General features: G+C 48.3%; 1 protein-coding gene across 4 annotated transcripts in view; it reads left to right on the top strand.

The window, feature by feature from the left end:
* The window catches only part of FCSK (fucose kinase), a 579,999-nt gene that overhangs the window by 476,306 nt on the left and 76,780 nt on the right, over window positions 1-26,913 (top strand). For all 4 annotated transcript variants that reach the window (XM_069217519.1, XM_069217520.1, XM_069217522.1 and 1 more), the window contains 5 exons: window positions 2,024-2,194; window positions 6,957-7,033; window positions 16,111-16,478; window positions 17,887-18,097; window positions 18,819-18,985. In XM_069217519.1, the coding sequence (XP_069073620.1) occupies window positions 2,024-2,194; window positions 6,957-7,033; window positions 16,111-16,478; window positions 17,887-18,097; window positions 18,819-18,985 (994 nt within the window). The remainder of the gene's footprint in view (window positions 1-2,023; window positions 2,195-6,956; window positions 7,034-16,110; window positions 16,479-17,886; window positions 18,098-18,818; window positions 18,986-26,913) is intronic.

Genomic DNA, 26,913 nt, shown 5'->3' with positions numbered 1-26,913 from the left:
AGCATCAGGACCACTCCATTGTCGCCTATGACGATCATCCTGTCAAGTTGGATCTTGTTCTAAAAATGCTCTGGTGGCCAGGTAGCTGTCTGAAGTATCCTCCCTAGCCCCTTAGACATCTCTCCTTCTGAACTTGGTCACCCAACTTCAGCCGGATTTGGCAAACTAACTTTTTCAAACTTTTCAAAAGTTTCCAAACTTTTTGTTGGCCAATGCTTGTTTGCTATTGATATAAAAGTTATTTTTTGCTTTTAAATCTGTATCTCTGGAACCCTGTGTTGAATTTTTATGCTTAAGGTGCCTAAAAATTCATAAACCCGTAGTCTTTTTTATAAATTGTTGTCTTGTTTTTTTGTGTTGTATGACTTTCAAATTCTGTTGTGTGGTACAGTTTAATGCTTTACACATTGTACTTTGCTAAGTCTTACTGCTTGCAGTCACAGCTACTCAGGGTAAACGTACCTGACTGGACCCAAGATGGTATTTGTGAGTGTACTGCACAGTAGGGCTTCCCAGCCATACCATATAGAACATCCAAATCCTCGCATGTGCTGTATAATTTTATCAGTAAAACTGTACGTCTGTGCAAATTTAGTGGCCATTTCAATGGAAAATATGCTGTCTGTTAATGATGGTGCGGTACGACACAATGCTTTAATTACATTAAAAAATGACCTGCCTCATGTCCATTAAAGCTGGGTTGCGCGCAAACGTTTGTTGTTTTAAAAAGTAGGTCGTGGTTCTAAAACTTTTCGGAACCACTGACCCAGGGGCTTGAGAATACAAACCTCACCCCCATAGGTTTGCATTATCATCATCCTGTTCCCTGCAGTGGAAAGTCCAGTCAGACATCTGGTTGAAAGAAGTTATTTTCTGTGCTCTCACTTAGGGCTCCCGTCCCAGAATGAAAGCAGAAACATATTAACCACCTAATAGCAAGCCACATACCCCACCCTTCCCTGCTTCTGGAAATCCTGCACTGGGACTTGTGCATCAGGCATGGTGGGTGGGCTCCTTGAAAACGATAGATGCAGCGTGCCCCCGGACCTGGGTGGTAGTGGAAATGAACTTGCTTCTGCAGAGATTCCCTTTTTTGTTGTTTTTTATTTGTTTTAAAATGCCAGCTCAGCACTTCAGGAAGCTGGGAAGCTTTTAATTCTCGACTTTGAAACTTTGTACATTCCTATTCCATTGTTACGGAGTAACTCATCCACCAATATCTAAATCAGGCCAGTGTTTGGCTAAACTATTGGCATTTTTGACTAAAGTTTACCAAATTTCAAATGGCCTCCTGCGATGCATATGTTGTTACATATGTGAAATTTGGTGACCATCCATGAAGGATTTCATAGTTTAAAAGTTGATTTTTCTTATGACTATATCCCTTCGTCCTCTAGAGGGTAGTGACACTACTGTTGATAATAGCAGAGAAAAACAAAATAAGTTAACATATAAACAAAAAATCCTATTGGCTTCTAAGAGAGTACCTTATGTATTTTTTTTAAGTCTGAGATATTTTCTGTCCAACCCGCTGCATAAATCGGGCTGCAAAGAGAAGCATTTTTTCATGGACCAGCTCTGACTCTCATGATTTACTGTGGCAGTTGGTAGGAGCTGACCAGGCTGTTCTTGTAGAATTGTCAGACAGTGCTGGTCTGTGCTGGCAGAGTTGTGGGTCTGTGTATTGTATTGCAACATTTAAATAGCGCTTACCACCTTTTTGTGGGGTGATCACAGAGTTGTGGGTCTGCAACTGCAGGGTTGTTGGTCTGTGTATTGTATTGCAACATTTATATTGAGTGTATTAACCCTATGTGGGGTGCTCACAGAATTGTGGGTCTGTCTTGGCAGAATCGCTAGTATGTTCAGGCAAAGCTTCCGCTCTATAGTAGAGGAGGTTTGTTACACTAACTTGCAGATTTGCTGGAGTAGGCTGGTAGATTTGCAGTGCTGGTAGAACCACAGGAAGCCATCAGCCAAATTGACTGTTTTTTCTTTGATTCTTTAATTTCTTCTTTTGCAGGGTCCCTTGCAGGTGGGCTCTGGCTGCCTTCTCACAGGCCTCGATGTGACATCTTCACTCGCGCTCCAAGTCTGCCCGCTCAGTGATGTCATCATTCAAGGACACATCATCAGACTAAGAGATGAGTCAGTCACTGTCTTCACCATCCTCGGAAGCCAGGATTACTTACAGGTGATAGTTATTGTCTGTGTTGGCACACACAGAGCGCATTACTAGTATGAGCAGGACTGTCAGGCCGGTAAGGACAAGACGAACTAGTCCATGACAGATCAACCTGTAACGTATGATGAAAAAAATAGGTTTTTGATGTCTGCATTGATGGGTCTCAGTCTTTAAGCACAGAACTGCTCCTTCTCATGGAGCGGTTCTAGAACACCAACAAAACTCTTAGGCGGTCATTCTGACCGCGGCGGTCGGCGGTCGCCGCCCGCCAAGCGGTTCCCGCCGAAAGACCGCTCTGCGGTCAAAAGACTGCGGCGGCCATTCCGGCTTTCCCGCTGGGCTGGCGGGCGACTGCCAGAAGACCGCCGGCCGGCCCAGCGGGACAGCCCCTTCAACAATGAAGCCGGCTCGGAATGGAGCCGGCGGAGTTGAAGGGGTGCGACGGGTGCAGTGGCACCCGTCGCGATTTTCACTGTCTGCTAAGCAGACAGTGAAAATCTTTGTGGGGCCCTGTTAGGGGGCCCCTGCACTGCCCATGCCAGTGGCATGGGCAGTGCAGGGGCCCCCAGGGGCCCCACAGCACCCGTTCCCGCCATCCTGGTTCTGGCGGTGGACACCGCCAGAAACAGGCTGGCGGGAAGGCGGTCGGAATCCCCATGGTGGATTCCCTGGGCCAGCGGGAAACCGGCGGGAAACCGCCGGCTCCCCTTTTCTGACCGCGGCTTTACCGCCGCGGTCAGAATCGCCAAGGAAGCACCGCCAGCCTCCGCCATGGCGGTCATGGACCGCCAAGGTCAGAATGACCCCCTTAATCTCTTCTCCTTAAACAAATGCGCGTTTCTCTAGCAACACCTTTAAGAGTAGCATGAACTCAGTTGCCATAAGTGCTGAGCTATAACAGGGACTACACGTTTTATCATCTTCCAGCAAAGTCTTTGAACATAGGGCTGGCTCAATCATTTTTGACTTTCCAGGCACAGCATCATAGCTATGGCTTTATTTAGAACCAATAAAACAACCTAGAATAGTAAAAACAGTTCTTACACATGTTGTGCTCACAGCAGAGAAGCATAGCTTTGTCCGAACCAATGGGGCATCCAGCGCAAGTAAAAACCATGTTTGCAAGTTTTTAGCTGCACATAAATTATGCAAAACGGGTTTGGGAACACTGGGTTGTTCAGTGGGGTTTGGGAACACTGGGTTGTTCAGTGGGGTTTGGGAACACTGGGTTGTTCAGTGGGGTTTGGGAACACTGGGTTGTTCAGTGCCCTGAGCCAGAGGGGCGCCTCCTCCCGCATTGGTGTGCAGGTTTTACTCAGAGTGTATTATGTCATTCATCACTATGCAGTACATCACACAGGCAGCATGTCCGGCATCACCGGAGGGCCGAGCCGGTGCTCCCTGCAGGATGCTAAACCAGGCTGTCCTGCAGCACGTCTTGTAAACTGCACTGTGCTCGCGTCCTGCAGAGGAAATCACAGGCCACGGGTACCCTGGAGCATAACTGACTTCCTACCCCCGTACTATGGAGGCAAAGGGCCAGTTAAAATTCCGGGTGACCGAGAGGGTTAGGATGGCCATCGGGCCAGACTGTCACTGTTTATAGTCCCCCTTTCCACCTGGCACTGCAAGGCAGGCCTTTCTCCCATTGTTTACTATGCACAATGTTGAAGATGAGAAACAAACAACATTTTCAAACAAGAGTCTAAGGCATGAATATTTCAAATGTCTGGAATCTGAGTTGTTTCTGTTGTCTGAAATGATGCATGTGTGAAGCTCTAAGCCCACTCAGTGGCTCTTCTCTGTTAAGACATATTTTGCACACTCATCTATTTCATTCTTAGTTTTTGCCGGTTGTTTGTTTGTGTTTGCTTATTCTGACTGCTGTTTGCTTGGACAGACCCAAATAGTAATAAGTATTAAAAATGCGCCCTTCCTGCTGTCCTAAAGTTCCTCGCAACTTTGTGCAACTGAACCTATGTGTTATCCTTTTCAGAAATGCCTTTGCAGGTTAGCACTATTCCCCTGGAAGCCAATAGCTACTTATTGATCATGTCTAAACTTCTTATAGCTACTCAGTATGGATTATGTCATCTGTGTTTTCTTTGTGTTCTGTCCAAATCCAAACTTACGCAACTTTTAGACACGAGTAGTAAATTAGCATTTTCTTATCGAGAATTCTCCTTCATTGGGACATGTGGTTTTGTGTATTGATGCTTATTGGATGAAGAGACAAACACCTGGTCATGTGGGAGCACCGCCAGTCAGTGTCTTTGTCCACCTGGCCTTCAGGCCAACTACAAATGCAAACCTCAGTTTAAATCTTCAAGGCAAAGATGCTTGACTGAAAGGTTTCATTTTGAGCTTCTCCTTCATCATCCTTTCAGCAGTCTGAAACTTAATCAGGCAATTGTGGAAACAAGGTAAAATGGCTACTGTCACAAAATGGCAGACAGCTGGAGCTCTTCATTCCCGCCTCCCTACAGTCATGCTGAGGTTTTACGAATGGAATGTCCCTTTGATGCTTAACCATGGCACTAGGGCTGACTGATCTCATAGAGGCTAAGCTACTTTCAAGGACATGATTTTACTAATGGAGTAGTTTCTCACTGTGTAACCTGTTTATTGTCAATTATTGGGACCTGTGCATCCTGTTTGTGAACTGAAGGTTTGAAGAAAGGAGTAAGAAACCGATTAATTGCCAGGCCTCTTGACTTTACCATGGCTATCCTATGCTCCGGCAGTGACTGTTGTGAGTAAGAGAAGGACATGCCGGTGATAAGGTTAAACAGTTTGAGGATCAGGCTGCTGTGAGATCAAAGATTAGTGCTTGTAGGGATGGGAAGAAATTAACTTAAGTGCACCAGGACCTGGTCGAGGGTGATGGCACTTAGGAAACGGTTTAGTAAAAAGTGTTTGGATTAATTACCATCCAATGCAAGTGAGCCTCGCTATTGCTCCGAGTGAGTGCATTGTCACTACGGAGATAACCTTGCACCTCTCGAGAACTTGGAGCAGCTGGTAGGGGGGCCTCCACCAAGACTCAGCACCAGACCAAATGGCTGAGCTGTTGCTGCTGGGGCACTTGTGAAAAGCATCAACTCGCTCACATGCGGAATTTATGCAGGAGCGGCTCCTCCATTAGGGCAGAGGAGCGTTGTTTTTCTTTTTTATTAAATGCCCACTAACCCCCGCGCGCCGCACCCGCCCAGCCCATTTAAATAGGAGCGAGCGGCGACTGAGTTTATGGTGTCTTTTTCACCTCACTTGGTCGAGATTGCCATTGGAGCCTGCTGGAAGAGGCCTGGGGTTGTGTCTTCACAGCCAATGAGGCAGTCAAAAGACATTTGATGGCCTTGTGCAGCTGCTTTATAGTTCCAGATTTTCGATGTCCACCAAGGGCAGAACTCTGGCTATGCCAAGGCTGACATATAAGGGGTTTCAACCATTGTTCTTATGTGGCTTAAAGAGTGTTACAGGAGATACTTCTTTCTTAGTAGCCAATATATGGGCCAGTATCCTACAAATGAGCACAACACACTGGATCCTAACTTGACATATATTCCCTTACTTTCCAAAAGTATGATCTCGAAATAGATGTGATTGTGTGTCCCAAATGCCTGTTCTTGGAGAAGTTGGTGTCCTGTTTTATTCACTCTGTCAATATGATGTCTTCTTTTTTACACAAAGGAATATATCTGTCTGGACTTATAACGGGAAGAGCAAAACAGAGACTCCAGAGTGCTGTTGAATGAAAGAGTAGCACACGGTGAAGTGCTTTAGATGGCATGGGGCTTGTTGCGGTCAACTCGCTCTTCAAATGTGTGAGCATGTTGGCAGAGTCAGAGGACTATTCCAGTTCACACAAAATATTTTTGCCTTTCCAAGAAAATTAACACATTGCTGCATTTTTGCTATGACACAAATATGTACGAATATAACACGTGAGAAGAAGAATATAATTATTTGTTCACAAGTCTTTCACGGTTGCACAATGTTCTTGTGATAATCTGGTGTACCACTATTGATAATACAATTGGAAATGTATAGAGTTATAGATGTGTAACAGTGAGTGAGTCAGACATTTTTCACCAAGAGGTTCGGAGTAACATAAAATAGACAACAACATTGGACTCTGTGGTAGAAACATCACCATTAGTCAATGTTATCTATCTACAATGTTATTTTATGTATGCTCCTTCACCCCCAAAATCATCTGCCCCTGCTTTCAATAGCGATGCAGAGCAAGAGGGTTTATAGGGGAGCGATACACCACCTGATCTCACAAACACCACCTCTTTCCACTGTTGCAAACTCATAGCAGTGAATAACTGGATTTAGAATCTGGTTATTCATGTAAGTGCATTACTGTACTATTGTTATTTTATGTTGAGTTACTGTAAGGGTTAATGCATGCGCTACACTAAGCCTGAAGACCAAATCAAAAGAGTTATCATTGAAGCTTCCTAAATTTCAGCTAATCATTTCTTGTCCTAGCCTATCTGGCAGTGTCTTCCTCAGTTCTGCTGCCTTTTCTGAGAGTCAAGGTTTTCTCCTGGCCGGCCTCCTTGTTTTCTGAAGCATTGGTCTGTGATGGAAGCTGGTGCACAAGGTTCTTGTTTGATGCTAGCATTTCTGGTTCTTCTTTAAATTGTATATTGGGTCTATCAATTCCCATGTATTGTTCAAACGTTTGCTGAAGGAGTCGTAGTGCTTCTATTGTACTGTGATTGACATTCATTTCTGCTGTTTTTTGTGTTTTCTACTAAAGGTTCCTGCTGCAGAGAAAGGAACTGGAACCTACCTGAATAGGCCCTGGGCTGACTTTTTCCAAAGAACTGGAATATGGTGAGTAATGACTTCTGACAAATGTTGTAAAATGTCATCAACAAAATAAATGATTTGTCTCTCACACTGCCTGTGGTTTCTAAAGGATTGAGGCGTAAAGCCAGATCAGGAAGAGTTGTGGCCGGACTACAATCCTTTCCTTAGAACCCGTTCATTTATAGCCGTGTACCACAAAGTAGGTTGACCAGGCGTCCTCGTGTTGTCGGGACAGTCCCGATTTTTTACCAGATTTAGCTCATGTCCCAGGTTTCAGAGACGGCCGCCTGAAAACGGTAGGGGTGATTTTTTGTTGTTTCCAAGGTAGAAATCGTTAGAAGGTGTTAACAGAAAGCAATTTAATTAGTAGGCATTATACTGGCTTTAAAAATCGCATTTTGTTCATGTTCTTAGTGCCTTTTCTGTAATTCTATTTTGATGAGAGCTGTCATTCTTTGTGCGCTGTTGAAGTAAAATTGTAGTCCTTCTTCTATTTTTGTGGAATGTTCCAGTTTTTGGCTTTAAAATTCTGGTCACCCTACCACAAACCCAGAAATGTAATAAGTGCTGGACAAGGCCACGAGTCTGGTTTTGTCCTCACCCACGCATACAAGGCACTACACAACACCGGACCCACCTACCTGAACACCAGACTCAACTTCTACATCCCCACACGTCAACTCCGCTCTGCCAACCTCGCCCTCGCCATCGTCCCCCGAATCCAACGCAAGACCTCTGGCGGCAGATCCTTCTCCTTCCTCGCCGCCAAGACCTGGAACTCTCTCCCCACCTCACTACACCAGACCCAGGACCTCCTCACCTTCAGGAGACTCCTCAAGACATGGCTCTTCGAACGCTAGCAGCACCCCCCCCCCCCACCGCCTCGAAACCCTGTTGGGTACATAGCGCGCTTTATAAATTCACTGATTGATTGATTGGTTTCACTACGTGCATTGCTCCACGAGTTTAGGAGTCAGGATGCACTGTACAAGTACACCACATGGATACGAGTCAGAGTGAACTGTATCAGCACACCACAAGGCCACACGCCTAACTGCTCTGTAAACGTGCACAACAATGTCACGAGTCTCAGTGCATTTTCCCAATGAACCACAAAGTCAGAAGTCTGGTACACTTCACAAATTCACCACAAGACCACGATTCCTGGTGCACTGTACTGATGCACTACTTGCCTGTGAGCACTGTACATGTGCTCCACAAGGCCACAATTCCCAGTGCTCTGTACTGGTGCACCACAGACTCACAAGTCAAGGTGCACTGTCCACTTGCACCTCAAGGTTGCGGGTATGGGTGCTCTGTACCTGTGCACAAGGGCCATTTGTGTGCACTGTATAAATGTACCACAAGGCCACGCATCTGGGTACACAATGGGCCAATATTCTGGTTGTCGTTTGAAAGGGAACGAAATGGTTCTGAATTGCGTTTCTGTTATATGGACACAGTGGGGCCAGCATTTTCTAATGTCTCAATCCCATATCTCCCAATGGTTATATCCTTCCATCCTCATTCATCAGGTTCTTGCCCCAATAGCTCTCAGTCCCCATGTAAACATCATTTACCAACACTTTTAATGACTTTCTAAAAGCTCACCTAATAGTTCCTAAAGAAAACAGAACCTTGACTGAATAGTCCTTATCAACATCAACCACATCTATCTTCTTCTCTTCCTTAGCAAGATCCTCAAAGATCTGTGTCCCACTGCAGAGTCACATGAGCATCCTGGCTTTTTTTAGACCTACCAGTCGGACATTCACAACTGTTACAGCACAGAGACAATGATATTCCAGAGTATTGATGATTCATTAGAAATCTCAAACAAACCTGTCCCTGCCTTCTAGTCATCCTCATCTTTCAGTGGCCTTCTAAACGATCAACCATCAAGTTATCTCCAGTCCCCTTGTCAATTGGGTCGGCTTCCCCAGTGCTGCCCTTAAATGGCTCCCTTCTTTCTTTCCTTACAAATAGATAACAGCATGTTCCAAAGGACTTTCCCAAATCCCTTCTTCTCCCCGAAGAACAGGCTCACCCATGTTTCCTTCCTTGTGACAATACTATTCACCTTATGCCACGATCCTCTTGTGATGCTACTGCCGGAATTGGAAATTTCACTTTATCAGTACACAGACGACACACAATTGTGCCTTGATAGTTCACCAGCAACCACCACCATGATTTAAGGCATTGTCTGGTCATGTTCCAATCCTAGATGACAGTACTCTACCTAAAGTTGAACTAAACCAAAACTAAGTTTGTTCTTCTAAACGGTGATAAGCTTGAACAAAAAATGATGGACCCAATTTGCCTTCTCCTCCACTGTTGCCTCAGTCACCAGTCCCCACAGAGAAGGGAAACATTCACAGGATAAGCAGAATAGTGCCTTTCAAGGACACAAATCATTGCCTGAATACTGCAGTTTCAAATTGATTAGTGGTTTGAGAGGAGAGGGAGCATTTTTCAACCAGACATTTTTAGGTAGATCTTATTTAGATATGGCTGTGCCAACCACATCTTAAATCTCCAGTCTTGAGAGAGAAGGTTCTGTTAAATACTCTATTCCAGATTGGAAAGTGAAAGGGGTAATCTGTTTACGCTAATCACTGAAGTGGTCAAGAAGTAATCCTATTCACAGGACGTTGCTAGCTACCTTCTAAGTAGCATTGTCCCTGTGTGGGACAGTGTCTTTCCCACCTAGGGGTATATGTGGAGAGTGGAAGGGATTTCTTCATAAGGCACTGGGAAGGGGATTGTTATAATACTTATACTTGAGGTAATTGGACAAGCTCTAGTGTGGAAAGGTTTAGCAAAGAGGAGATCAGGATAACCTCAGTTCACTGAGTTGAGATTTTACTTTGTCATAAAAGGATGCACTTCCGGACCTGAATCCATACTTCATGGAGGACAGGACATTTCGTGTGCCCTGAGGAGATCTCTATTAGGTATTTTGTGATGTGTTTTATATGTCTGTAGAACGTGCCCATTTAGCACTTTTAGGAAACGACTTCTTTGTGGTGCTGTGTGTACTTATTTTACAAACAAAATGTTAATTTTGGCAACTACGTATGACTGGTGGGTAATATATTATTTTTGACTAAAATAATGTGTGAGGTTTCCTTGAGTGTTCCTTTGCCAAATATGCAGTGTGAGGCACTTGTTGCATAGAAGGTGGTTAGTGAAAATACATGCGGGCCATATTCAGTAGGAACCTTCCTACTTCTACGCAGATTACACCAACCATACCACCACAGGTGGGAGTGATCTCTTGTCTTACAGGTTAGTACAAATACTTACATGTTAAGAACCGCCTCTTCCTCCCCTGTGACTCCAGCCACTCCTTTCTCCAGCCTCAGCCCCCTCACAGTGTCTCTGTTAAAAAGGACATTAGAAAATACCTCTTTGCATTGACCGACTTTTCTGATGGCTAAATACCCTCGAACCTAAATCATGTAGCTGTTGACCCCAGAATAAGTAAAGTAACGCTGCTGCAGCCATGTACACGTAGTGTACGCTATAGGCCAAATGCAGATTACATGGACGTCCATGGGTAGCGCCCTGGGTAACTCGTAATGAAGTCCGTGGGGTCCGGTCGGTGAGATCCTGATGCCGGGGACACCCCTCCCCCATCCGCAGATACCCGCACGCAAGCTGTGCTCTCTGCGGGGGGGGCAGCAGGATCATTTACAAGCCGCAACGCTGAGAGCATTCAGTGCAGTGCTTAATTTGTGCTTGTTGTTTCCGGTGCTGAGCACCGGCACTTATTTTTGAGGGCTGGAGCTTTGTCTTCTGCTGCGAGCAAAAGACACATATGGGAGAGACGGAGGAATAGAAAAACGAAAAAGCGTCACAAAGGGAGAAAGCAGAAAGCTGCAGGACTGAGCTGAAGGGCAGGGAGTGGCTTTATATGGATTAAAGATGCCCAAGATGGCTCAGGATTACGCTGCCTCAGTATTCCGTGTACCCACATTTAACTGCAGCAGCTGCGTGTTTCAGAGGAGAGCTCTGAGCACCGGCAACTTTTTATTTACAAATTAAGCACTGATTCAGTGTGTATGCATCCTGCCACCGCCCCCACAGCTGAGTTACACGTGTGAAGGTGGACATGAGCGTGTTGTACTGCGTGTATTCTGTAATGTTGTGAATCCGTGGTGGATTCCGAACAGAGTAGTGGAACGGCGCAGTACAAATAATGACACGCACTCGGCAATTGGGGTTTCAACTGTTGCGTGGTCAGGTGTGGCCTAGGCAGTTCCGGACGCAGCTCCTCCCGTCCTCACTCCACTATTCGTACCGCTCCATCTGCCGGCCCTGACCACGCCTTCTTTATTTATATATTATAGCCCCTGACCTCGGGGCAGACCACTGCACATGCAGGCAGAGGGAAACTCTACCTTTTACATCCGGGTCTGTCCAAGATGAACACGCTTGGACTCACCCCTCTCTGATTGATGGTGTCGGGTGGCCGGTTGCGTCACCGACCTTCGACACCACATTCCTCCAAAAATTTATAACAAACAAATAAGATTAACAAAACAATGACACGTCATGCATCACATAAATGGTCACATAAACGCGTGGAGGGACAGGGGTCGACGGTGATCTTCGTGTTTTTTTTGGGGTCAGAGTATCTTAGTGTGGTTTCGCTGGACAGCGCCTCTTTGATGGCTTCAAAGGCAGTTTGTTCCGCTGATCCCCAAGTCCATGGCTCAGAAGCTTTGGTCAACTTCCGAAGGGGCTGGGTGAGGTTGGATAGGTCCTTGATAAAGTGGCCGCAGTAATTGACCATGCCTAAGAAGCTCCGGACTTCCGTGGCGCTTGTGGGAGGAGGTGCACTCTCGATGCCACTTACTTTAGCCGGATCTGGGGCGACACCGCTTGCTGAGAAAGTGTAGCCAAAGAACTGCATCCTGTCCTTCAGGAATTCGCATTTTCTGCGGTGTAAGGTGAGTCCGGAATCCTGAATTTGTTGTATGACATTCTGAAGGTGAGAGTGATGCTCTGCGATGGTGGGCGCGTGGACGAGGATGTCATCACTGACATTGATTGTCCCGGGTGAGTCAGCCAGTAGTCCCTGTATGACATTTTGGAATACTTCTGCGGCACTGGAGATTCCGAAATGTAATCGCTTGTACCTCCTTAGCCCGACATGTGTGGAAAACGTTGTGATGTAGCATGAGTCTTTTGCCAGCACCAACTGGTGATATCCGGACCAGAGGTCTAGTTTGGAAAACCAGCGGAATTCACTGAGTTCACCCAGGATGTCATCAATTGTGGGGGTCAGGTGCTTCTCCTGCTTGATGGCGGCATTGGGGAGGCGCATGTCCACGCATATGTGGACTTCCTCGGTTGTTTGGGTTTGTGCACTACCACGATGGGTGAAACCCATGGTGTGGGTCCGGATACCTTCTTGATGATGCCTGCTTTCTCGACCTTCTTGATGATGCCTGCTTTCTCGAGATGATCTAGTTCTCTTTCCACTTGTGGCCGGAGGTGGAATGCGACTCGCCGGTGGTGGAGGGCTACCGGCTGTACCGTTTCATCAATGTGGAGTTTGATCTCACGGTCTAGGAGGCACCCGATCCCTTCAAACACCCTCTCATACCTGGCTAGCAGGTCTGCTATGGATTCTTGGTGAATGCTGAATGCGAATGTAACTATTCCTAGTTCTTCTGCAGCTTTACAGCCAAGAAGCATTCCTTGTCCTTCCTCGGTCACGTAGACCTTCGCTGGGATGGATTGTGATCCATGGGTGAGATCAGTCCGAAACACACCTTTCAGGGCCAGCGGCGTGCTCTGCCCATATGCATAGACCTTCACGTTTGCCTTTGTTAGTGTTGAGACTGGCACCCTTCGACTGTGTTCTTCCGCTGCTAGGAGGTTGATTGACGCTCCTGTGTCTACTACTGCGACTGTCTCGTGTGTGCCTATGTGGATCTGGCAATTTGCCAGCTTCGCTTGTCGAGGGTTAGTGTGTCTGACAGTGAATAGGGAGTGAACCACATGCACCATGGCTTCGTCATCGTCCATGTCACTCCCATGCTCTGACTTGTTTGATGCAGTATTAACCAATGCATTTCCTGTTCTGTTCTTTTCGATCTGCAGACCTTTGCGAAATGGTTTATCTTCCCGCAGCTGGAGCATGTTTTGCCTCTCGCTGGGCACTCGGTTGACATGTGTGGGATCCCCCCACAGTATCCACATTGCCTTGTTTGAAATTTGTTTGGCCGTTGTTTGGGTTTGTTCGCGGGTACCGTGACCGCATTGGCCACTTCTTTCTTAATGGGCCGCTGCAGGGCTGCCTCCATGTGGGATGCGCGGGCCCTTGACAGTTCTTTCGTGCAACCCATTTGGAGGATGTCCGGTAGAGACCTCCCGGATTCTTCTAAGATGCGCTCTCTGAGCTTCAGGGAGTCACATCTCTGGATGATTTGTCCTCTTATTTTCTCTGTTTCGTCATTGAACCGGCAGGTACTGGCTAGATCTCTCAGCCTCATGTGGAAGGCGTCCAGCGACTCCTCTGCTTGTTGTCTGGCTTGCCTGAATATGAAGCTCTCGTAATCGGTGTTGGCCATTGGTTCGAAGTGCCTGTTCAACACAGCTATGACTGTTGTGTGTGTTTTAGGAGCGTCTTCAACAAGGTTTTTGGATATTTTATATATGTCTTTCCCCCCTAAATGGAGGAGCATGGCGTGCTTCTGGGCGTTCTCAACCTTAGTGGCCGCAAAGAAAAGAAGGACTCTCTCCACCCATTCCTTCCATTTTGGGGCCTGCGCGGAAGGGGCTCCTAAGACGATGAACGGCTCCACCGGAGGTATGGCAGACATCGTGGCCAGTTAGGCTGGAGGCGAGACAGAGGTGTCAGAATAGTGCACTCCCTGAAGATACCAGAAGTGCCGTGGGGTGGTATGGCTAGGCATGTCGAGATTGAGAAGGGGAATGCGAGGGGCGCGTGGTCACTGTGGGAGACAGAGTCAAAAGGGGTGTCTGGTACTCACTGTGGAACCAGTGTCTGAAAGGGCTCCAGTCTGAGAAATGCAGGCGTGCTGCCGGGGGCTTTGAGCTCATTGGGCGTCGGCTTCATGAGAGCCAGCTGTGCTGTAGGGATCCTGCGGTCGCCTGTACCCAGGACCTGTGATGCTGGTGTGTGACGGCGCTCCAAGGCTGTAGGACGCCAGTGGCGGGGCTCAACAGCGTTGTTGCTTGACGCACGCTCGCGCGGCACGAGCACCGCGTGATTAGCGGCTGCCGCTTTATGCAGAGCGTGGGCAGCCGAGGTTGCGCACCTGCAGCACAAGCACCGCAGGACTTGTGGCCACTGCGGGGCGGCACCCGCAGCACGAGCACCGCGGGACTTGCGGCCGCTGTGGGGCGGAGAGCACAGTGTGAAATCGCCGACCCTCGTCGCCAATGTAATGTTGTGAATCCGTGGTGGATTCCGAACGGAGTAGTGGAAAGGCGCAGTACAACTAATGACACACACTCAGCAATTGGGGTTGCATACTAGACTAGGGGCATTATTAGATAATTAGCACAATATTGTGCATTGCAAGTATACTGGCCATGAGCATTGACAACATCGTGTAAACTTTAAATCCCTCTTAAAATCTCCCCATCACTTTGTCTCCACGTGTCTCTAGCTCTCACTTTGCTCCTTCACACTCTCTCACATCCGCTCCGTCTCTGCCCGCTCTTCATCCCTTAGCCTTTACCTCACTGCTACTTTGTTCCCATCTACACCTGTCTCTCCTACTCTTATCTCTCGTGCCTGTTCCATTCACCGTTTTCTTTCTTCCTCTGTCGTTTTTTGTTTTTCACACTCTGTAGTCTCTGTAGCCCCTCATATATATTTTCTTTTGCATTCTATTTCCCAACTCTGCCACCCACTCGAGTTTCTTCTTTCTCCTGCCCGTCTTCTTTTCTAGAACCTCTTCTCTGTACCTTCTCCCTACTTGCCACTCTGTCTCTTCCTTCTTCCTCTTGCCCAGTTTTCCCCCTGTTTCCCTCTCCCCTGACTATCCTGTACATATACTCCATGCACGTCCATAGTCGAGGCCTATTCCTGCATAACGGTGGAGAATTGGAAAAAGTATGGTGGATGAGTACTCTGTCACAAACTCAATCAGTATCCTGTCTGCCTTATTACGAGTGCCATAGGATCTAATACACTTCCAGTAAGGTGGATGGGAATACGTCACACTTGTGATGGAGTACCCTGCCGCCAAACTCTAAATCATGCCCTATATGTCTAAATAATTTGTTGGTACTGATGTGATAAACTGTGCCTCATTGATTGTTGTGTTATTATATTTTTGTTTTCATTTGTATGAAAACAATAAAAGTCAATCCTATTAAAAAACGTAAGGGTGACTATGTTCATTTTGTTATTCTGCTTCTGATATGAACATACCAGAAATTCTGGATAAAACAAATGGTGCTTAAGTAGGGTGTAAGAAACCTTGCTGAAGCAATGCCCGTCCTGCTGTTAATGAGAGCATTCCCAAGGCATCGAGTTAACCATGAAGTGAAAGGTAAAACTAGAAATAATTGTGTGTGTGTGATGTGATTGCAGTTGAGAGTAGTGACACACCACACTGTTTTATTTATTGTGACTTTTGTAATTTCGTGCTGTAGTCTGGACAATGACTGCATTGTGGTGCAACTTTTCTGATCAGTGTTGATGCACAGACTACATGTTGTATAATGTAATATTCTTAAAAATAAAGGCCGAATGAGAGTCATACTGTTAAATGTGAAAACAGTTGCCCTGTCTGGCTCAAAAGTCTTCAGATGATTTCTGGCACTCACTAAAGGCTGCATGCCCCTCAGGACAAAGCAGGAACTATTTTTCCTGAACGTTTTTTGTGCATCTTCCATCAGTTCCCCCGGTGTGGGGATATTTGCGCTTGAGGTTGTTTCTTGTGAAGTCCCTTTGTTCCTGATGTCCCTTTAGTGAGGGGTGGTACAGGGAAAGTCCCTAAGAGTCAAGCTTCTTGAGAACAGGCTATGCCATAGTCATTAGAAGTACATGGCCAGTACTATATTGAAAATAACAACAAAGCCTGACATGTGTATCTACCCGCTCCCAGGGAGAGTGATGTCTGGGGTCTGGAGTCTTCAGAGAGTGGTCGTTGTCTGATGAACGCCCGTCTCTTCCTGGTCTTCCACGCCACGGAGTCACTGGGCCTGCGGGACGTGCTGTGGTTCTTGGACCCATCGCCAGACAAGCGAGAGCTGTTGCGTTGGCGAGCATCATGGCGCATGTCCTGGGTAGAGCTGTTGCAATACCGGGACCAGGAGGCAGAGCTGAGGTTGCGACGTAACATGTTCTTTCGCCAGGCACAGGAGAAGGTGCGGCAGTCACTCCTGGCGAGACGAGACTGCAGCCTCCTGCCACTAATCAGAACCGCTGTGTATGAGAGCACCCATCAGCTGATGTTGGACACACTGGACCAAGGTGAGAGTCAAGAGCAAGTTCAGGAGGGCACGGCAGTGTAGTAGGTGATATGGACTGTGTATGGGAAAAGGTGTTTCAGATGAGCGTCAAAAGCTGGGACTGCAGCGGGGCACAGAGTAGGTTTGTTTGGCACAGGAGGTGCTTGCAGCAGGGTGGGATTGACGTTCATTGGCAGAGCTGTAGAGGTCTCCCAGCACTGGGACAATAAGGGAGCAGAAAGCCAGAACTGAACTGCATGACAAGGATTGTGGGCATAGTAAAGGTAAGCAGGAAGCGTAAATCACTACAGTTGAGTTGCACCAGCAGAGCTGAGTAGGGAGCACCTAATTGAACCGCAGGAGATGAGGACTAAGGTGAATGATACATTTGTAATGAGAACGTTTCGGTGCTGATGGAGCATTACCTGGGATCTGCAATTTGGGGTCGAAGTATGGGATATAGCTATGTTTGTTTCCTAGAACTGGAATGAACAGATTAGACAAACTCGAAAGGGAGGGTAAGCACCAGAAAAGCATTTATGCCTCTGACCTAGGTGAATGTATGCACTTCTCGAGTGTTAGGGATGTGGATTCACTGTAGTGGTTCACATATATGAAAGGGCATCCATATACAGGGGGTCATTCTAACTCTGGCGGGCGGCCTCCGCCGCCCGCCAGAGTTCCCCCGACAGAACACCGCTCCGCGGTCTGAAGACCGCCGCAGTGATTCTGTGTTTCCCGCTGGGCTGGCGGGCGACCGCCAGAAGGCCGCCCGCCAGCCCAGCAGGAAACCCCTTCCCACGAGGAAGCCGGCTCCGAATGGAGCCGGCGGAGTGGGAAGGTGCGACGGGTGCAGTTGCACCCGTCGCGAATTTCAGTGTCTGCTCAGCAGACACTGAAATTCTTTGTGGGGCCCTCTTACGGGGGCCCCTGCAGTGCCCATGCCATTGGCATGGGCACTGCAGGGGCCCCCAGGGGCCCCACGACACCCCATACCGCCATCCTGTTCCTGGCGGGCGAACCGCCAGGAACAGGATGGCGGTATGGGGTGTCGGAATCCCCATGGCGGCGCAGCAAGCTGCGCCGCCATGGAGGATTCCAGAGGGCAGCAGAAAACCGGCGGGAGACCGCCGGTTTTCCTGTTCTGACCGCGGCCAAACCGCCGCGGTCAGAATGCCCTGCGGAGCACCGCCAGCCTGTTGGCGGTGCTCCCGCCGACCCCGGCCGCCGGGGTCGGAATGACCCCCATAGTCTCTTAACCAATTCTGAGCATACCTTTAGTCCACTGTGTCCCTCTCTTTTTAAAGGTGCAGCGATGGCATTCTGTCAAAAGATATAGAGTCAGTAGGTATTACCAGAGGGTTAGGCCTTCTTCAGGCAAATTGCATCTTTGCCCCAGTCAGACGCTAAAGGTTCTTCTTGTTCCACAGTGGCATCTGTCGTCACGGACCCAGGGGTGTCAGCCCGTGCACTTGCTTGTATTGCAGACATCCTGGGCTACATGGCTGAGGGAAAAGGTGGCTTACGGAGTGGACCAGCGGCCAACCAGGAGTGGACAAAGGCCTTCCAGTATCTCGAGCAGAGAGATATTGCTCGTGGTGTGGAGGAGCTGGCAAGAGTGAGGAACAAGTGGCTGAGCAGGTGATGCATGGGGAATGGGTGGTGTTTAAGGACAGTCTGTGTTGTGGGCAGCACTGCTCCACCTCAGGACAACAATGCTTAGTCCAGAGCAATTGATGTTCCTGTTGAAAAGTGTCCTGTGAGTTTAACATGGCCGAGTCCCCTGTAGTGGTACACCTTTACAGAGGGGATCAGGGAACATCTGCCTGTACCCAGCCCTGGTAGCCTCCTCTCAGTTTCCAGGTGAGACTTACACAAAGGGAGAAGGCCACAGCAGCCAGCCCATCAAACCAGAAATTGAGAGTGACCCCAGATAAGAGCAGGAGAGCCAGAGCACTGTCGGAGAACCGGCTGGAGAGCAGCATATTCAGCACAGAGACTTCGAGACCAAGCGAGAAAGTCTCAGCAGGGCCTCTAAGCCGACGCTGTACCAGCCTAGCACACCACATGCGGCACCACTGGGGAGCTTGGGAAGAGACACATAGAAAGGAAGTGAGTAGAGTCTCAGGACTGTAACAGAGCCAGTGTTGTATGAGAAAGATGAGCAGAAACGGAGACTATCGGTTAATGAACCTCAAAATGTGCCACTGTGTCTAACTTGTGGCTCTGGGCTTACTCCATTATTGTTTATGATTCACATAAATGGCAACAGTGAGGTGGGTTCTGTTTATTAATGGATGAGCCAAGCCAAGCTGACAATATCAATCTGTTCCTCAGAGTAACACGCTGCTTGTTCCTCCAGGCCGGACCTGCTGGTGAGAGCTGCGCGGCACTACGAGGGGGCAGAGCAGATCTTGATCCGCCAGGCTGTCATGTCCGCGTGCCAGTTTGTCACTGTTGAACAGAGAGAGCTTCCTCCTGTTGGTGTTTGGGTTGTGGTGGAGTGTCCCGCCCGGATTGACGTATCAGGTAAGGTGTCTCTAATGGACAAGAGGGGTAAGGTGTAAGGAAAAAACCTTTGAATCAGGGTTGGAGCCTCAGGGAGCGTGTTTAATTGCAGGTAGATATGGTTTTTCTTTGCAGGACCCATAGTCTCAAATGTTTTAAAACCACAACCCACTTTTTAAAAAGACAAACTTTTGCAACCTACCTAACTTTAATGGACATAAGGAGGGGCAACTTGTTAATGTAACTAAAGTATTGTGCTTACCTATACAAAGTGTACTACAGAATGTAACCTGGGGGGAACAATTACTGTAGAATGAGGTCTGATAGAGAATTTTAGTTGCAGATTCCTTAGCTTTGATTTCTCTCCAGGCGATAGGCTGGATCCAGAAGATTTTCATGAGCAGTACCCCTCCGCACCGTTAGGTGGCGTCAATCAGCTCCACGTCTGTTGTTTGCAGCATCTATGCTGGACGTGGCGTTGTGGGTCTTATATAGGCACCACCTCAGCACACTGATGTCAGTTCTTTTTTTCCACACCAGCAAGTGCTGATCCAAAGAGAGCTACCCTTTGGTAAATTTTTTACTGCCCTTTTTTTTTACTTTTTGTCAAGACTTTTTTGAGTTCCTGTAATCCTGGTGCGTCAAGGATGTCATCTAGGAAGATCAGATTCAAGCCCTGTGGTTCCTGTCACTGGATGATGCCAGGAGCGGATCTATACCTCGTGTGCCTTTGGTGTTTGGAGCACGACCACGACCCAAAGTCGTGCTCCGAGTGGCGGTCCATAAATCCTAAGGCTTTGAGGGAGCAGTCCCTAAAGCTATTGCGCAGGTCGAGATCTCGGTCACGTGGAAGGTCCTGAGATCGTTTGCGGACCTCAAAGTCATCATCGTCCCATTCTAAATCCTAGGTACGTTCTGGTAAGCACAAGAAAAAGAACAAGGTGCAGCGTACTTCGCCTTCTCGTCCGTCAGCTGACGAAACGAGGGAGAATAAGCGTTCTAGGCCTCGTTCCAAGGAACCTGTGCCTGGGCTGACTCCATGCCTCTCCGAGTTTCTGGGAGCCGTAGTGACCCCTGCCCAAATTTGAGAATCTTAAGAGGCCCTGTGCCTCATTTTTGGGCAGCCTGGCACCTCTGGAGAGCCTTTGGGCACCGCAGGATCAGAAGGGGCTCCTTTGGCTTCTGTGCTGGCGGCTTCGGCCCTATGCCGAGGGGCAACCAAGGATTTGCTTTCAAATCCAGACTGACACCAGTTTAGACACATCAACCTGACCTGGTTTCGATGCAGATGCTCCCAGTGCCACCTGTACCTCTGGGCTTTGTCGACCCCATGTAATTCCCGATTCCGACAGCACAAGGCCAATGCCGATGGGAGCTGTGCCTCCCAGGTCCGATCCTGGGCCTTTTGGTTTTGTCCTAGGCTTCGAGGATGAAAGGGAGGGGTCGCTGGACACTTTACAATACCAGCACTCTGAGGAATATATGGACTGGCGTTCAGACTTGGGTGAAGCCAGTGGGCTAGAAACCACCAGATATTGTCTTACTTTCTACCCCTACTGTGGCTATGGAGGATGGAGGTTCATATCCAATAGTGGTGAGAAGAGCAGCTGAGGTCCCTGAATTGCAGTTGTTTTCAGTGGCCATCAGGACTAAACTCCTAACAGAGGTGCTTCAATCTGGAGCTTCACCTTCCGAACCCCTGCTCCCATTCAATTAAGTTGTTACAGATGTCCTACTGGGTAATTAGTCCAAACCCAGCACAGGGGCTCCTGTGAGCAGGACTATTGCCCGCTGACATCGCCCTCCTCCGGGCGAACCAAGCTATCTAACACAACATCCCACCTGTGAGAGCTTGGTTATCCAAGCCTCTACCACCCATGGTGCATTCCCTTCCGCACCCCTGGATGGGGAATCCAAAAGGCTGGACACACTTGGGAAGAAGATGTTTTATTCCGCCAGCCAGGCATTGCGGTCCATGATCACCACATGCGTTTTGGCGTTACTTCCACACACTGTGGGATACGTTTGGGCAAGTACTGCTACAGGTCCCGGAGGAGGCCCGGGCTGTACCTTCCCAAGCAGTTGCTGATGAGAGATATACAGCAAAGTTCACAATCCGATTTGGAGTAGACACAACCGACCCACTGGACAGAGCGGTTTCATCAGCAGTGGCCTTAAGGCATCACGCCTGGTTTAGGATGTCTGACTTTTCTGGGGATGTCCAAGCTAATCTTATGGACATGTCCTTTGATGGAAACTGTCTCTTTGGGGAGAAAGCAGACTCTGTGCTCAAGCGCTTCAAGAATTCTTGTGATATTGCCAGGTCCTACAGCTTTGTGGCGGCCCTCATTCCCATCCCCTTTCGGGGCTCCTGAAGGGGGGCCGTCCACATAAGTTCCCATCCAGCCACCATGCTGCGCTGCTTCTGTGTGGCCTGGGATGTGGGATATTCTGCCCCATGGATCAGGGGGCCAAGAGTCTAGCCAGTCCACTGCCCCCTCATTTGCAGCTGCCTCCAAAACTTCCTTGTCTGACACTTCCCCCACCAGGGCCCATTTGGAGGCAGGATTCGCCAACACCAGCTCCGCTGGTAATCCATCACATCAGACAGGTCAGTTTTGCAGATAGTCTGAAAGGGCTACTCCCTCCCCTGCAAGACTACCCCTCCATCCAGGCCGGCATCCTACAACAGGATGAAGGAGGATCATTTGGCACTTCCTTCCGAGGAAGTTATGACTCCATTGGCCAAGGGAGCCAGAAAGAGGGTTCCTGTGCCAGAAGTAGGTCATGGTTGCTGTTCCCGCTACTTTCTGGTACTCAAAAAGGACAAGGCCCTCTGTCCTATCCTAGGCCTTTAGACCCGGAAACTCTTCCTCAAGAACAATAAGTTAAAAATGCTAATTTCCATATCTCCATCCTGCCTGCCCCAAGATGTTATTTGCAGTTCACGGTAGACCCAGTGCTTAATTTGTGCTTCTTTTTTCCCGTGCTGAGCACCGGCACTTATTTGTGCGGGCCGGGGCTTATTCTTATGCCTCAAGCATTTGCTGCGAGCAAAAGACACATATGGGAAAGACGGAAGAAGGAAAAACAAAGAAGCCTCATAAAGGGAGAAAGTAGAAAGTTGCAGGATGAGCAGAAGGGGCAGGGGTGGCCTTAAATGGATTGAAGAGGCCCAAGATGGCTTCAGGATTACGCTGACTCAGTATTCAGTGCTGGCAGATTTAATTACAGCAGTCTCGTGTTTAAGAGAAGGGCTTTGAGCACTGGCACCTCTTTATTTAGAAATTAAGCACTGGGTAGACCACGAGCACTTTCAGTTCACTGTGCTCCGCTTTGGCCTTACCAGCGCCCCTTGGGTATTCACTAAGGTGAGAATGGTGGTCGCAGCTTATCTGCACAGATCAGGGTTTCAGTCTTCCCCTTTTTTGACAACTGGCTGTTAAAGGCAGACTAACCCCGGGCTGTCGTCTCCCACCCCCAGACTATGGTAGACCTCCTCCATTTGCTGGGGTGCACTATAAACATGCCAAAGTCACACCTGACTCCCTCTCAAATGCTCCCTTACATGAGAGCTGTTCTGGGCGCAGTGCAGTTTCAGGCTTTTTCTCCCGAACGGTGAGTCTATGATACTTAGGATATGAAACCGATGTTTCAGCCTCTGTTGTGGATTTCAGTGAGAATGACTATGAGGCTGCTGTGCCTCATGGCCTCCTGCATCCTGCTGGTAACACATGCCAGATGGCACATGCAGGCTCTGCAGGGGGACCTGAAGTTCCAGTGGGCACAGCATCAGGGGAATCTCTCCGACAAGGTCCAGATCTCTGAGGGAACTGCCCAAGATCTGCAGTGGTGGTCCAGGAACCGCGATTGAGTCAGAGGCAGATACCTCTCCCTTCCTCAACCAGATCTGACAGTAGTGACAAATGTTTCGCTCCTGGGATGTGGCAGCCATCTGGAAGTGGTGGAGATCAGAGGCATCTAGTCTTCGGCGAAATCTGGATTCCACATCAACCTTTTGGAGCTCCATGAAATCCAGCTGGCATTGAAAACAGTTCTTCTCTTTGTCAAGGGAAAGACAGTTCAGGTGTTTACCAACAATATCACCCCCATGTGGTACTGAAACAAGCAGGATGGATTGGGGTCATGGATCCTTTGTTAAGAGGCTCTACACCGCTGGATGTTGCTGGAACAGCAGGGCATATCCCTGGTGGTTCAACATCTGGCAGGTTCTCTGAATGCCAGAGTAGACAAACTCAGCCAAAAATGCCTGCTGGATCACGAATGGTGTCTCCATCCAGAGGTGACACAAGCTCTCTTTCAGCAGTGGGGAGAGCCTTCGTTATATCTGTTAGTCTCCGGAGAGGACACGCAATGTCAGTAGTATTGCAAATTGAAGTTTTCAAGGCGCCAATCGCTCGAAGAAGCTTTTCATCTCAAGTGGAACTCAGGTCTCCTGTTCACCTTTCCAACCATACTGCTTCTGCCTAGAGAAGATCAAGAATGTCTTGGCCCAAGTAATCCTTGTAGCTCCGGACTGGGCATGGAGAGTGTGGTATCCTAAGTTGTTGAGCATGTCCATTGATCCTCCAATCAGGCTGCCCCTTTGGAAGGATCTTCTGACACAGCAGCAGGGGAGGGTTCTGCACCCAAAACTATCCACTCTCTGCCTTCTTGCATGGAGATTGAGCTGTGACAGTTGACAGCTTTAGACCTTCCACCCAAAGACTGTAATGTTATCTGGCAGCCAAGCATCCCTCCACAAAAACAGTATACGTCTTGAGAAATTCATGGCATGGCACACATACAAGTCTGTTGACCCCCTTGATGCCCCTTTCTCTGAGGTTCTGTTGTTTATACTTTCTTTGGACCAGCAGGGCTCTGCTGTGGGCACTCTCAAAGGTTATGTCTGCAGTTTTTGATTTTTTGAGGTTGGCTGTTCAACCTTCATTGTTTATGTTTTCTGTTGTGCATAGGTTCCTTAAAAGTCTCACACATATGTTTCCTTCATCCCCATTCATTATGCTCCAATGGGATTTGAATTTGGTTTGGACCTTTTTGGTGCCTCTTCACAGTTGTCTTCTCAGGCTTTTTACTTTGAAGACTGCCTTCCTTGCATTACATCTTCCCGCAGAGTGGGTGAGCTGCAGGCTTTGTTATCCAAGCCTCCATACCTTTCTATCTATCTTGACAAAGTGGTGCTTCACACTAGTGCATCTTTTCAGCCAAAAACGGTTACACCCTTTCATGTAGGCCAACCCATCACCTTGCCTACTTTTTATGCACCCCCACATCCCTCTGAGGGAGAGGAGAAACTCCACTGCCTGGACACAAAAGAAGATCATTGAAGTTCTACTTTGATCATACAAAAGAGTTCCAGGTGGGTGATCAACTCTTTGTTGAGTATTTGGGTGTGAGGAAAGGTTGGGCAGTGCAGAAGTGGACCACCTCCTGATGGGTCATGTGCTGAATAAAGATCTGCTATGCACTGGCCAAGAAGCAACCCTCTAAAGGTTTGCGTGCTCATTCTACTAGAACCAAAGCAGCGACCACTGCGTTAGCATGCAGAGTTCCAGTTTTTGACATCTGTCAGGCGTCAGTGTAGTAATCTCTGCACACGGTTACCAAAGACTACTACCTGGATAGACAAGTCGATAGGGACGGGCACTTTGCCCATTCGGTCCTGCAGGACTTTCTGGTATGAACTTGGTTTGCAGATCCACCTCCAAGAATGGTATTACTTGAGTTTCTATTCAAACGTAAGGAATCTACAACTAGAAGTTACTATCCTTACCTTTGGTAATGCCTTATATGGTAGAAACATATTCTAGTTGCACATTCCTTACCGACCCACCCATCCTACTCACTATGCAAACTGATTTCTAGGGGCAGGGACTCCCTATTCAGTTCCTTAGTTTTGACACACCAGTAGTCAGTTTATTTATGGCTCTGTGCTTCTGGCATGGAAAGTCGTGAAAAGAAACTGGTTTCAGCGCGGTGGGATTGCGCCTATGTAAGACCCGTGATGTCATATCTGGCGCAGATGATGCTGATGATGGACACGAAGCAAATCGATGCCACCTAATGGCGCACGGGGTACTGGTCATGAAATTCTTCCAGATCCAGTCTGATTCCTGGAGACAGTTCAGAGGTAAGGAATCCGCAACTAGAATATGTTTACCAGATAAGGCATTGCCGAAGATAAGTAACTTGGGGGGTCATTCTGACCCTGGCGGTCGGTGACCGCCAGGGTCACCGACCACGGGAGCACCGCCAACAGGCTGGCGGTGCTCCGTCGAGCATTCTGACCGCGGCGGTTCAGCCGCGGTCAGAAATGGAAAGTCGGCGGTCTCCCGCCGACTTTCCGCTGCTCGGGAGAATCCTCTATGGCGGCGGAGCGCGCTCCGCCGCCATGGGGATTCTGACACCCCCTACCGCCATCCTGTTCCTGGCGGGTCTCCCGCCAGGAACAGGATGGCGGTAGGGGGTGCCGCGGGGCCCCCTGCAGTGCCCATGCCAATGGCATGGGCACTGCAGGGGCCCGCATAAGAGGGCCCCACAAAGTATTTCAGTGTCTGCAAAGCAGACACTGAAATACGCGACGGGTGCAACTGCGCCCGTCGCACCTTCCCACTACGCCGGCTCCATTCGGAGCCGGCGTCCTCGTGGGAAGGTAGATTTGCCCTGGGCTGGCGGGCGGCCTTTTGGCGGCCGCCCGCCAGCCCAGGGCAAATCTCAAAATATTTTTTTTGTCTTGTGACCGCGGAGCGGTATTTTGTCGGGGGAACATTGGCGGGCGGCCTCCGCCGCCCGCCAATGTTAGAATCACCCCCTTGTTCTTTAAGAAACAACACTTGATACAGCATGTATTATGGGTCAACTTATACTTCAGATTGGATGCCTATAGGATAGATCTCTATATTGCTCCATGGCTTGTCCTGGGCAATGATTACTTCAGACTGTGTACTTGGCCGCTTGTCCTTGTACATTGCATGAAGGTGCAATGAGGTCTGCTTGAAACCTTGTCCTGGGGGAAGATTCCTTTGATTTAGCACTGCACTGGGTAAGTAGCATGTAGAGGACAAGGGAAATGGTTTCTTTTCTACTCTTCATTGCAGTGGATGTCTTTGTTGTCATTTATATGCACATAATAGTATGGAACTGTTTGGCTTTAACTTCCCTATCATCCATCCTCCTTTAACTGAAGATGTCCAGTACATCACACTGCCCAGCTCTAAACAGGGTGGATCCTGTGGGCGTTACCCATCATTCTACCCTTGAGATGCTGCTCCAGGGATGGGGTGATGACACTTCGCAGATACCCTCTGCATTCTTGTTAAATTCAAGCCACATTGCGAAGCGCGTCTTGCAAGTGTGATTAGTGTTAAGGATGTTGATTCGGCCAGTTCTTTTAATTGGAAGGAACATACATATTCAGACTACCTGAGCTAACATTTTAAGAGGGGCAAACTATCATTGTTCTTCAGGACACCACCTCTCACAAAGCGAAGAGTGAAAAGAGAAGACATGTTGTGCAGTAAAACATGATGCAGCATCGTTGATATCTTGCTTTCTGTTTTTATTCAGCCCTTTACGTTCGATTGTACAGGATACCATACAAGTATACTGTAAGAGCGTTAAAGGCATGCAGCAGCTGTACAAACATATCACAACTGAACCAAGAATTCCAGTGGAACTATCCGCTCATAGCTACAGCCCGGGTGCAACCCAGGCGTGGGTCTCACAGTTCAGAGTTCTAGCCCAAGTTACTCGATATAGCAGTCGGTGTGGTCGGGGATGGCTGTAGGTTTCAACACTTGTCAAGAGGGACCAGCACCTAAATTTGGTACATGTATATAATTAGGCCATACATGCAACCTGTCGAAGTGAGGAGAGAGAAGATATAATAAAAGAGGGGCCCCTCTGGTATGAACAGTCATCTGCAGCCC

The sequence above is a fragment of the Pleurodeles waltl genome, chromosome 12 (genome assembly GCF_031143425.1).
Source record: "Pleurodeles waltl isolate 20211129_DDA chromosome 12, aPleWal1.hap1.20221129, whole genome shotgun sequence".
NCBI classification, from domain to species: Eukaryota; Metazoa; Chordata; class Amphibia; order Caudata; family Salamandridae; genus Pleurodeles; species Pleurodeles waltl.
The sequence above is the reverse complement of the archived record's forward strand: the minus strand, read 5'-3'. Positions and strand labels throughout refer to the sequence as shown.